Raw genomic sequence first — 13,977 nt, 5'->3', positions numbered from 1 at the left:
GACTTTGCATCAGGCCTGTTTAGACAGTGCTTACGCAGCATCCAGAGTGGATGCTGGATCATGTATGAATCTTCCTTACTGCTGTCCTGGGCCTATGACACTTACAGATGTCACTGGGATTTCCACACAGATGCAGAGAGGTGACAACCACACATGGTCATCCTCTAACTGTATTGCTATATAGATGTGGAACAGGAGCAAGAGGCCTTGCCTGCATCCCATCCATCTGAGAGACCCCACTCTGTAGTCCTGAGAGTCACCACCAAACATCATCATCACACTGTGCTATCTAACAGCCTCCATATCCTGCACTGTTAACACCAAGGACAGACCACCCTTTCCTGAGGGCTATGCAGGTAAGCCACTCTGGGACATCTCTTACCTGGCAGATGAAGTGATACTTTGCTCCCTTCCCCAGCCCTGCTGTGCTGCTAGATGGTTTCTTTGACATCTGGGAACAGAAAGTAGTGAGTGGTAGAAGGAACTGTGTTTTTAAACTTTATGTGCTTTGCTTACATGTATGTCTGTCCTCCACATCTGTGAAGTGTCCTCAGAGATTAGAAGAGACGTGGTGGATCCCCTGGGACCCAAATTACAGACAGTTGTTCACCATGTAGGTGCTGGGAATTGAACCCAAATCCTCAGGAAGAATAATCAGTGCTTTTAACTGTGGAGACATCTCTCCAGCCAGGTAGAATTAAGTTTTCAAAACAGCCTACAATCAAGGGTTTTAACCTAATGTGATTCCTAAGTTGCTTCTGGAAATAGAAATACAGTAGTGCATATCTGAATAAAGGGCTGGAAAGATGCTTCATCACTTTCAACCACTGGATGCTCTTGAAGAGGATCAAATTTCAATCATTACATCCACAGGCCAGCTCAAAACCATTTGTATCTGCAGTCCCAGAGCACCTCCTAGGTCCTTCGGGGCACTGAATGCATGTGGTGCACACACATACATGTAGGAATAATACCCATCCACATAAATAAAATTTAAGATCTTAAAAACAGAAACACAGGATCTTCTGGATATGTGGTGCAGAGGCACACCCCGCCCCCCAACTCATCACAAGGCCTATCTGAGCTACAGAAACGATGCTAGGCTAGGCTGTGCCACTTTTAAATATTTTGTTATTATGTTTCTGTGATGGGGGGTGGGGGGTGGGGGGGATGGTATGTGCATACTGTGGTGCTTATGGGGCTCAAAAGACAACTCTGTGATGTCTCTCGTTATATCTTTTACATGGGCTTTGGGGCTGAATTCAGGTAATCATGTGCTTCACATGCACACAAACACCTTTGCTCACTAAGCCATCTCCTTGGCCCAGCCTATCAAATTACATGCAACCGTTTTTCTTTGCTCTTTGGTTGTGTTATTGAGACAGTACCACACTGTGTATTCTTGCTGGCATGAAACTCACCATTAGACCAGGGTAGCCTGGAACTCAGAGGAATCTGTCTCTGCCTCCAGAGTACTGAGATTAAAGGGATGCTGTTAACAACACTGGGCTGTAAAGAAAGGAATTTACAGGATGAACTTGACACTTTGGTATCCTTAACCAAAAGTGGCCACAAGTAAAACCTAAACTGAGAGGACGGTGTCAGGATGCTGGTACCCACTGTCTTGTTATCTTAGTGTCATGAGAAGCTATTACAACGGTAAAATCTGGAAAATTCGAGGATTTGATCTGTGTTTGTAAAACTATAATGCTATAGAATAGATTGGGAGTTGGAGAGTGTCAAAGGAAATCCAGACACTGGGTAAAATATTAAGACACATCTTACTATACAATTGACATGGGAAAAAGAATCCACTGGGACTGAACTTAGCCTGGAACTGTAGAGGTGACTAACTAGATATAGTAATGAGGGCTGAGTAAATTCAGAGACTGAAAATGTGTGAAAACGTGGTTAAAGGAAGATGGGCTTTGTGTCCTCAGACTTGATCTTCCTACCCAGCTTCCTGATGGCTGGGAATTCCAATTTTGTTTGATCCTCAGGACCCATATAGTGGAAAGAGAGAAGAAATTCATACATGTTGTTATCAGGGATCCACATGGGGACCATGACATGGGCATGTCCCTCCCCATACAAGCTAGTAAACAAATAATTATCATTTAAAAAATTAAAATATATCTGCATTTTAATAAGCAAAGCCATTCATCCCCTCAAACTTGGCAAAGATCCAGCTTCAGTTTCCTTCCCCAATGCTGTCATCAAAGGTGTGCCCCACACTCCTCCACCCCTACCATACAATTCACCTTTTTGATCATCTGTCTCATTCAAGGCACCCAATTCCTGAAACAGGAACTCAAGCCCACTGAAATACAGTTCATCAGTAACTATTTCAGGGTTAGTATGGGATTGACCACTTATTAAAGACCATTGTCTAGTTGTATTTGTTTACATCATCATACATAGTAAAAGTACTCTACCGCTGACCTACATCCCCAGCACCCTGGTTTCCATGCCAGCTACCCTGAAACCAAACCACATAAAGATGCAACAACGAGAATCAAGGAACTTTTCCTCTTATGAACACAGAATCAAAAACTTGTCAACACTCAAAAACCAAATCCAAGAACACATCAGAACAATCATCTACCCATGCTCAAATAGGCTTCATCCAAGACATTCAGGGATGGGTCAAGATGCAAAAATCAAGAAATGTAATCCATCATATAAGCAATCAGAAAGAAAAAAAACTACATTATCACCACATTAGATGGAGAAAAGGCCTTTGACAAAAATCCAACTTCCCAGATAAAATCCCTTCATGATAAAAGTTCTTCAGAGATAAGGGAGACAAGGAATACCTAATCAGAATAAAGCAATTTCCAATAAGCCTATAGCCAACTTCAAATTAAATGGAGAGAAACTCAAAGTTATTCACCTAAAATCAGGAAGAAAACGGCCTTTCTACTCTCACCATGTCTATTCAATATAGAACTAGAAGTCTTAGCTAGAGCAATAAAACAACTGAAGGAGATCAAGGGGGTAAAATTGGAAAGGAAGAAGTCAAAGTATTTTTATTTGCAGATGATGTGATAGGGTACCTAAGTGGCCCTAAAAATTCCACAGAACTCCTATGGCTGAAAAACACTTTGAGCAAAGTGGTTTGCGTACATAATTAACTCAAAAAAATCAGTAGCTCTCCTATGCACAAATGATGAAGGGAATAAGAAAGAAAGCAGGAAAATAACACCTTTCAAAATAGCCCAAAATTACATTTAAAATTTCTCACAGGAACTCTAACCTAGCGGCAAAAGACTTATGTGATAAAAACTTCAAGTCTTTGAAGACAGAAACTGAAGAAGATATGAGAAAATAGAAAGAACTCCTACACTCATGGATTGGTAGGACTAACATAGTAAAAATGGCAATCCTACCAAAAGCAATCTACAGATTCAATGCAATCCCCATCAACATCCCAATACAATTCTTTACAGACCCTGAAAGGACAATTCTTAACTTCAAGTAGGAAAAAAAAAGCAAAAAAAAAAAAAAAAAAAAAAAAAAAAAAAAAAACAAGATAGCTAATGCCATTCTGAACAATAAGAGAACTGCTGAGGTTCACACCATTCCAGATTACATGCTGTACTGCAGAGGTATAGTAATAAAAAGCACATAGTATTGGCATAAACACAGACACATCAATTAATGGAATAAAATTGAAGACCAAGACATGAACCCGTACCGCTCTGGACATCTGGTTTTTGATAGAGATGCCAGAAATACACACTGGAAAACAGACAGCATCTTCAACAAATGGTGCTAGACAAAACTTGATGTCTGCATTTAGAAAAATGCAAATAGATCTATACTCATCATCCTGCACAGAACTCAACTCCACATTATAGGAGGCTGTATGACCCTGCCCTGTGTAAAATGTTAGCTGCTGAGTACTGTATGCTACACACAAGCCACAGCCAAATGCCCAGTGTCTCAATGTTCTCACCTGACTAAAGTGAGACAACTGAATTTACACTTACCAACATGAGAGAGTTGCCCAATTGGAAATCTGAGTGGCTCAGGCTAACCTCCCCAAACTGTACACCCACCAATTTGGTTTGCCCTTATTCACGTGGTATGAATTAATGCATACTGGGAAAGTACACAGAAAAGCACTCATCCTGCCCGATCATGTCCTTTTTTATGACAGATACCTACAAGTCAATGACTTAAACAACCTCTAATCTAGCTATTGCCTAGCCTGCTTCCCTGCAGTATACACAATAAACTAATTTCCTTCTGTTCTGGCTCAATGGAGAAGCTATGTCCCACACATTAATGCACAGCCCACTCTGTGACTCAAGTGGGTTAGTATTAGAAGTGTGTGTTCCTATAAACCTTTCAACTTCCTACAAGAATTAAGGAGATTGAGTCAGGATGATAGCAGAGTCAATGCCCTGTGGGCCTAAACACTGGGATCAAGGCAAAAAAAGTCAACATAATCTTGTCTCAAAATATTTTTCTGAAAGCTGGAAGGTGTAACTGTTCTGGAATTAATGTGCCATCACAATGAGAAATCATGTCACACACTTAGAGATTAATTCAGAAAAAAATCTCTTCAGGAATTATAAGTCTCCAGCTCTACCAAATACACAGAGGAGGGGACAAAGAATATATTGGCTAATTATATACACCATAGGCTTATGCACTCCACATATGCTGTCAACCTGGATAAATGCTGTTTACTGCCTTCCTGCTATCATGGCTTGCTCAGTTTGATTCCTTATAGGAGTCAGGACCACCTGCCCAGGACAGCTCCACCTACAGTGGGATGGGCCCTATTACATCAATCACTAATCAAGAAAATACCCTTATAGGTTTACCTACAGACCAATGTGACTCTAGCTTGTGTCAAGCTGACCAAATCTAACCAGCCTATCTACTGAGTCATCTCTCAAACCCCAAAGACAGATTTATAAGCAAACCTCAACTCTCTTAACATTTGCTTTTCAGCATATACCACACACACACACACACACACACACACACACACACACACACACACAGAGTTTTGAAAATCTGTTGAGTTTAGGACTGGAGAGATGGCTCAGCATTTACTACCACTTTTTGGTCTTGTAGAAGTCCTGGGTTTGGTTCTCAACACTAACATGGTGGTACAGAATCATCCCTAGATGCTGTTACAGAAGATCTGATGCCTCCTTTTGTCTTCTATGGGCACAAAACATACAAGTGGTGATCAGACATATGTGCAAGCAAATCACTCTTACACATGAAATAAAATAACATAGAAAAATTAAAAACATATACCCTCATATCTTATATAGGTCATCATAGATAAATAAGCCAGAAATATACAGAAATGTGACAAATATCTGTAGCCCTAACTATAACTTTGTAATTAAAGAATTCAAGAAACTTGATCAAAGGAGAGAAGTTCCATAATTGTACACAGGAAGCCTAAATATAATTTCAGAACAGACTTTGAGCTATAGATTCAGCAACAGTCCAATAAAAAGTCTAGCAACTTTTACTATCTACAACAGAAAAATGACGACAAAGGTCATCATGAATGAAAAAAATGATCCACACAAGATTAGGTAAATAGCACACATTCTGATACCATCTGACTTTAAAACTTCCCATACAACTGCAATAAAGATTGTACTGTCTGGGAAAGAATAAACAGATCAAAAACTTAGAAACAAAGTCACAATTAAAACAGTGTTGGTTTGAACACAGGAGGCCAGGAAACCCAGTAATCCTGGCCTTCCTAACACACTTGACTGGACCACCCTGGAATCTACATGCAAATGTGTTAATGACACAGAATTTACACCCTGCACAGAATTAACTGCAGGCGGATCCTACACCTGAATGTTCAGTGCCAAGTGCAGAACTTTTAGAAGACAGTAGAGAAAGTGGAGCTGTCATTTAGCAAATCTGCTTTTCAAGCCGATGATGATAGCGGGGCATGCGCACACACTGCATGGTGAGGTCACAATAAGGAACTAGCCACACAAAGTACCCACATCCCCGTGTTCTTTGCAGCCGTAGCCGCAATACGCAGATGGAAGTTATTCAGAGGCCGGGAGTTGTAGGGACAGCGCGGATCTCATGGACCTCACGGGGCGAGGATCCACCAGCGGTTCCCACAGCCCCGGGACCCTACACCGGCTCCCGCGGCTCCTCCCCTCGTGGAGACGGCGGCTCCTCACTCACCATGGCGGATTCCGCGGATTCCGAGCTCGCCCGGCTCTCCTCTCAGCTCCCGGCAGCGGGTCACAGCGCAGCACACACGGAACCCAAGCGTCTTTTGGGGCCTAGAGCCTCGGAGTCGACTGCTTGGCTGACCGGAAGTGCCCTCCCTTATTCTGACTGACAGTCGGCTTGAGAGCCCTAATTGGTTAGTGCGTTCTGAGTGACAGAAGCAACTCCCTTTGGGACAGAATGTTGTGAAAGAACACAGTACAGCGTTTCCCTCCTCTGGCTTCCACTAATGGCACAGAACTGTCCAAGACCTGCAGAGATTGGCATTGCAGCAGAACTTTAGCCGGAACTGCAAAGTCGTCTCTGCACTCAATGGGCACTGCACCTTCCTCCTTCTGGGCACAGGGTGTTAGGTTTCAAACCTAGGATTAAAGGTTGAGGTGCATATTTCACTTATAAAAGACACTAGCTGTCAGGTTCTCACTGCCTCCCTCAGTCCCTACTTATGGCAGGATATGGTTGCCATGCACCGCTCCCTACCCTGAACTTCTCCAGCCCTTCCCTATATAATCCAACCATTCTGATAACCCGGTTTCTTTTTGTTGTTGTTTTTGTTTTTTTCCAATCTATCCTTCTTCCTGACCTCTTGGTTTGCCTCTCCCCGTCTCTCCCTACCTCCTCTTGTCACATGGCTCAGGCTCATGTCCACTCTGGACTCTCCCAGATGTCCCTGTCTCTCCCTAGACCCTCTTATGAATAACAGACTTTCTCCTCTACCATACCTAGGAGCAGTCATGTCCTTTCCTTTTATAGTTTTTTGTTTTTGTTTTTGTTTTCCAATCTGGTGCCTGAACCTGGAACCAGTCATGTCTTTCCTTTTTTATTTTTATTTTTATTTTTCCATTCACAGCATCCTAGGCATACACAAATCATTACTTAATGCACAGTGCAGTGATTCCCCTGGCTCACAAGAGAAATGATGTCCAGCCCCTCTAGGTCCAGTTTAAACAACCTGATTGACGTTCAGCAGGCATCAACAATTTCAATAAGGTTCACCTAGGATTGCTCACACTTCTCTCAGCGGCACATTGTTGGCCAAACATGAACACTTTCCTGGCCTTATGTGGTGGCACTGGTGTTTCATGACAGCACTGGGGAAGTGGAGGCAAGACACCAAAACTTTAAACCAGCTCAACCTGTGTGACACAAAACACCAAAAATTTAGATCCCGAAGGGGAGGTGACCAGGGAGGTATTAGTAGGTCTTGCATAAGCTGATGGCTCATGCTAAAGAAGTTTATTAAGAACTACAGCTCTGATACACTATTTGTAGGGGCAGAACGGAACAGTCAGCAGAAAGCTAATTAAGTCACATTGTCAAGACACACAGAATACCTCAGACTCAGCTCACAGTGGGCATGAGACACAGAACTACTGTTCCCTTGGCGCATCCATCAGGGCATCTGAGAAAGCCTTGGGTTGGCCTGGCTCCCAAAAGACCCATCTCCAACCTAAATAAAAACACATATGAAAATGGAAACAAAGGGATCAATGCATGGAATAGGGCTTATAAAGAAAGACTAGTAGAGATTAGAGATTAAATGGGCATAATAGCTAATAAGAAAATATTAATAACACCACCAAAAGTTAATTTTAAAAACCATAATTGATATACCTTAAGATACACTACTTTTAAAAGAAGACAGATTCAAATTGCTGATTTCCCACATGAATTTAGAGCGGAGAGTGGTGGTGATGCCCTGGAATCCCACCACATGGAAGGATGAGGCAGGAGCATCACAAGTTTAAGGCCTGGTATGGCTACAGACTAAGTTGACAAAAACTTGGACAAGTTAACCAGACCCTGCCTCAAAATAACTTTTTGCTTAAACCTCAATGGACAGATGCTTGCCAAGCATGGGAGAGCTCTAAATGAATACCCAGTCTTCTCTACCCAAAAATGACAACAGAGCAACTCACCAATATACTGAAATGGGTGGGTTAGAAGGGAGTGCTACGACAGGAACCAGCTAGTTGGCTCAGTGAGCAAAGGCACTTCCAACCAAGTCTGAAGTCTGAGATCAACTGAGGAGAGAATCCATATCTCCAAATTGTCCTCTGACCTTCACACATGTGCTGTGGCATGTGTGTCCACACATGTCTAAATGACCCAAATTCAGAATTTGTAAAAAGAAAACTGAAAACATGAAAGACAAAAATGCACCAAAACTAAAAAATCCAGAAAAATAGCTACCTAGCTACATGGTACTTCAGCCATTGACCAAAACAGAAGTCCTGCAGAACACTGCCAGAGTAAGTGTCTGGACTGGCAAGCCACCTGCCCCTAAGCCCTTTGTAACACTATGGCAGATGGCAGAGTGAGGTGAGGGGCTCCCACCATCCAAGAGAGAACGAAAAGTGTTTGAACCTTTGCTGGGACCAGCCAACTACTGGGTCAGACTTCAACTCTGGGAGTTGAGGAATCGTTTCTGGGGCACTAGTCAGGTTTGCTATGAAACTGAGAAAGGACAAAGAGAACCAACCATTTCCATGGACAGCCATACCTCTGGCCAGCTATGGAAAATGTTTTCATTTTTGTAAAAAAAAAAAAAGTTTGATTAAAAATATGTGCCAAAAATCAGCAATCTCTCCAACAATTATTATGTAGAAAAAAACCATCAATGTAAATACAGAATTTTACTCAACTAAACCCTACAGGATCAAAGTATTTTTACTTAATCACTTCACATTTACTATAGAGCCTCTTAATATTCTGATGACTATACATATTTTACTGCCCAGTTCACATATGAGTCTACATATCTATTTTTCTCTCAATTTGGCATCATTAGTAAAAATTAAGTAAGCCACATTAAAAATAAGTATTTTTACATCATGATCCTATTGTTTCATTTTCTGTGTCAAGGTCTCACTTTGTAGCCCTGGCTGGTTGAGAACTCATTATGCAGACCTGATCAATTTTCCTCTGCTGCACAGTCAGTGCTAAGATTAAAGGCCTGCACCACCTTGCCTGACTTGTATTAATTCTGCACATTTACTCAGTTGTACTCTGTACTGAGCACACTGTGGCAGAAGGATTACTGTGAAATTTAGGCAATCCTGGGTTATATGTGAGACCCTGTCTTAAAAGAGCAAATGACAAAGTGTGTGGAGGCCCTGCCACTCCAGCTTTGGACCATTAGTGTCAGTCTTTATCCTGGAGTCCACGTGAGACTATGGCACCCTGGCCTTTGCCCCAAGTCCACTGTCCACATTTTGACACCCTGTCTGGCATCTGTGACGGTGCCGAAGCAGCAGCCAGCAGCAGTGGCAATGGCATGAAGAATCCCTGTCCAGATGCTTTACTGCTGTGCTCCACTGCTCTGTGGAAGATTTTATCCTGTGTCCTGCCTGCAGGCCTTCCACTGAGGATTCTTTAAAGCCACATGAACACTTGGCTAGAATGTTCAGTCTGACATACTATTATCATTTCTGGCTCAGGTAATCTACTTTCCCAGGGCTATTCATTTGTACCTGAACTTGGAAACAAGCAGGCAGAGTCCCATACTAATGGTGATTACCAAAGGGTTGGACAATCATTGATAGCTCCTGAATAGGCCCAAGGTGCATGTGGTACTATTGTCACAATTTATAAACAATTGCTACAAACACTGGCAAAGAGGTGATGGGAGGCTGATAACACTACTGAGGTCAAATATCTTCAAATTCCAGCACACCAAACATCTGGAAATTTCAAAGCATAAAGCTTATGTTTATTTACACCATTTTACTTGTGAACATGAAGACAGCCATGATGACCATGACCAAGAATTTTACACTGACACTTGATCTTTTTGAGGGTGCATTGAGTAGGTATGCTTTGGCTTTTTATTGTTAGAGAAGAAAAGTTAAGTAAAACCATTTTCCGAGGATACTGGCTCACCAGGTTCAGAAACCCACAGTGCTTGCAGAGAAGGCTCAGCTGTGAATACTGTGTGATGCTAGTGCCAAGGACCTGAGCTTTGTTCTCAACACCAGGTTGGTTGACTCACATGCCTATAACCAAAACGTCAAGGGATCTGACCACTCTTCTGTCTTCTGAGAGAACTAGGCATGCAAGTACATACATCCAGGCATGCAAAAACACACATAAAGTAAACAAATAAACCTCAATAAGAAAGTGAAACAAAACCTATGAGGGAAGGTCCAGACAATGTTAAAAAAAAGAACTATGCTGTGTACACAGTATATTTACTTGAGATCTAGAGGCATTTTCCCCTTATTTACCTCTCAGCTTGTAATAGTTTGCATCAAGATTATAAATATGGCCCAGTATGATGACTTGTGCCTTAATACTAACCCTTGTGTGGCAGAGGCAGATGGATCTGTGACTTCAAGGCCATGCAGGACCACACAGTGCAACCTGGTTTCAAAAAATAAAAATAAGTATGAAAGAAACAGAAGTACCAAATAGAAAATTTTTTTTCTGGGAAGACTACTCTCTTGAATTTAATTCCTGAGCATCACTAGTGTATCATGTGAAGCTATTTTTCTCATGCAAATGAACTTAATAATTATTTTAATTATTTTATGTTGATAAAAGAATCAACTTTTAAATGTCTGAAAAAGTAAACCTGTTGATTTAAAATTAAATTAATGAGATTTAATATTTATATATTTAGTTGGAGATAAGGCTCAGCTGGTAGGAACACAAATTGCTGTTACAGGGAACTCAAGTTGCACGAGAGTGCATCTATATCAGGTAGTTACATGAGGAGACTTGAATCAAACTTTAATTAAAGATAAACCTTAATACATTTAAAGTTTTTATTTTAGAAACAGATTCTCTTCTCTCTCTGTAGCCTTGACCATTGAACTTGCTCTGTGGACCAGGCTGGTGTTGAGCTATAGAGATCAACCTCCCTTTGCCTATCAAGTGCTGGGATTAGAGGCTTTTATTGATCCAGGTCCTCCAAAGACACGACAAGTCATCTTCCTAGTAGCACCAGCTTTATATCTTTTTGGTTGTTGCTGTTTTTGTTTCACTTTCTTAAGATCAGCATTTAATTTATTGAAGTTTTGAGAACTGTTTGATCTATCAGTCAGTAATTTATTAAAACTGCATTCCTTCTTAAGAATATCATATCTGCTTTACACTTTAAACATGGTCACTACAGTTTTTTTGATAGACTATTACAAACCTAGAGTGGAAGTTTAACATTTTGGAGTAATTTTGATTGAGTCAGAGTGCTTTCTATCTTCTCTCATCAGTTTGTATCAGACAGGGTCTCATATGTACCTTTGGATCCATGCTAGCCTGGATACGAGAGTGTAGATGTAACTGACCGTATTAAATAAGAAACACAGAACCAATGCAAAGAAGAAAGCCAAGAGATCAGAGCTAAGAGCCTTACTCGCCTGCTGCAGCTAGCCTCTTCAGCCAAGAGACCTACTTTCTGTCTGTTTGTCTTTATAGAAACTTTCTGTTCTGCCTTCTCATTGGTTGTAAACCCAACCACGTGACTGCCTCGTCACTGCTTGTCTGTACAGACCTCCAGACACACATTAGAGCGTGTGTCTCCAATGCTGGCTGTATCCTTGAACACACAGAGATTTACCTAGCTCTGCCTACCAAGTGCTGGGATTAAAGGCGTGCGCCACGAACACCCACCTCTGCTATGGCTTGCTATTAGCTCTGACCCCCAGGCAACTTTATTTATTAACATACAAATAAAATCACATTTCAGTACAAATAAAATACCACCATATGAGATTGGTTCACCTGCCTCTGCTCCTTAAGGACTGCGGTACAAGTTGTGAGCTACCATACCCATCTTGTCCGTCCTTCTTTGAAGCTAGTTTTTTTTATATAATTTTGCTGATGTATACTCAGTAGTGTTGCTCTGTTTGCACATCTTTCTGTATATGTTAGTAGGCATTTCTTCTGAAATGCCATATCCGATTCAGTGGGCATAGAAATGAGAGGCATGATCCGCCTTCTCTGTTTCCTTCTGAAATGAGTTGAAGATTGCATTTGAAATTGTATGACATAGGGCTGAAGAGATGGCTCAGAGGTTAAGAACACTGGCTCTTCTTCCAGAGGTCCTGAGTTCAATTCCCAGCACCCACATGGTGGCTCACTACCATCTATAATGAGATCTGGTTCCCTCTTCTGGCCTGCGGGGATACATGAAAACAGAGCATTGTATACATAATAAAAAATAAATAAATAAATCTTTAAAAATAAAAAAAGAAATTGTATGACATGGAAGTAGTATATCGAGTACACAGAATTATGTAAATATATTCTCACTGAAACATACATTTACAATGTTGTCTCACCGTTTCTATTATATATATATATATGAGATATTTTAGCCTGTAGTGACCTATGAGGGTGGTAAAGCTTTAAGTCTTTCCAGTTCTCTTTAATGATGTGAAAAAACATACAGGAGAAATAAAGTTGAGCCATGAATTAAAATCTTTAACCATCACAGGTATCTTCATAGACAAAAAACAATCAATAATGAAGTGGATCTCTATGAGTACAATGATTATAATAAAGGCTTTAGATCTTATTCCTCTTCACAGTTACACAAAAGAACTTATTTGGAAGTAAAACCCTATGAATATGATCAAGATGATATAGTTCTGGCATGTGACAGTCATCATCAAGTACATAGGACTCATACTAGAGAGACAAGTTATGAATATCATCAATGTGGTAAAGCCTTTGCATATAAAAGTTACCTACAAATACATGAAAGAAGTCATACTGGAAAGAAACCTTATGAATGTAATCAATGTTGTAAAGCTTTTGCACATCTCAATCATCTTCAGAGACGTGAAAGAAGTCATACTAGAGAGAAACTCTATGAATGTAATCTATGTGGTAAAAGCCTTTGCATCTAATAGTGATCTAAAAAGAAATGAAAGAAATAATGTAGAATAACCACATGAATGTAAACATTGTGGCAAATTCTTTCCATTTCACTAATCTTCAAATTCATGAATGAATTCATACTGGAGAGGAATCAATGTGGTAAAGCCTATGCACAAAAAAGTAGCCTTCAAAAGCATGGAAGAATTCATACTGGTGAAAAATCCCATGAACGTAATAAATGAGTTAATGCCTTGGACACCACACACATTTTCCCAATGAGCTTTCTCACTAGGCTCAAGTAAGATTAGTAAAATCATTCTATCATAAAATACTGTCTCCTTCTCAAATTGTAAACACATTACCATCCAATAATACGGGAGCACAGGACAATTTGAATAATAAACCTTTTGTAAATGAAAATGATATTGCTACTGCCATCCATTTTATTTTGATTGCCAGTGCATTCTGAAGACTAAATACTTGTTTTAACACTTTTTCAGAAATACCAATGAATGGCAGAGAATTGTCTCAGTGGGTAAAGGTGATTGCTGTTAACCTTGATGATTTGAATTTAGTCTCTGTGAGACCCACACGAATCCTACAAATTTTTTCTTGATTATTACACTTAGGCTGCTGCATAGGTACACCCACACACCTGCACATATGTGAATACTTTTGAAACTGAAATAAGTGTCAATGAGTTCACTTACCATATTGAGGCACTTGTCTGCCTCAGTTTGATCTCTAGTACTAAAAGTAGAGAATAGACAATTGTAAGTTGTTTTCTGACTGGCAAATGCACACCATGTTACAGATGTGTACACACAACTAAAATTTTTTATAGAGTTGAAATTAATAAGCCACAGAAATTAACCAAAGTATTTAGAACATAGGACATGTTTTACCAGATGAAAT

General features: G+C 40.5%; 1 protein-coding gene across 1 annotated transcript in view; it reads right to left on the bottom strand.

The window, feature by feature from the left end:
- The window catches only part of LOC131900635 (zinc finger protein 883-like), a 45,684-nt gene extending 39,360 nt beyond the window's left edge, over window positions 1–6,324 (bottom strand). Inside the window, exon 1 of the mRNA XM_059251938.1 lies at window positions 6,193–6,324. Within this exon, the coding sequence (XP_059107921.1) occupies window positions 6,193–6,195 (3 nt within the window). The 5' untranslated portion in view covers window positions 6,196–6,324. The remainder of the gene's footprint in view (window positions 1–6,192) is intronic.
- Window positions 6,325–13,977: the final 7,653 nt, after the last annotated feature.

The sequence above is a fragment of the Peromyscus eremicus genome, unplaced genomic scaffold (assembly GCF_949786415.1).
Source record: "Peromyscus eremicus unplaced genomic scaffold, PerEre_H2_v1 PerEre#2#chr22_unloc_1, whole genome shotgun sequence".
In the NCBI taxonomy this organism is placed as follows: domain Eukaryota; kingdom Metazoa; phylum Chordata; class Mammalia; order Rodentia; family Cricetidae; genus Peromyscus; species Peromyscus eremicus.
The sequence above is the reverse complement of the archived record's forward strand: the minus strand, read 5'-3'. Positions and strand labels throughout refer to the sequence as shown.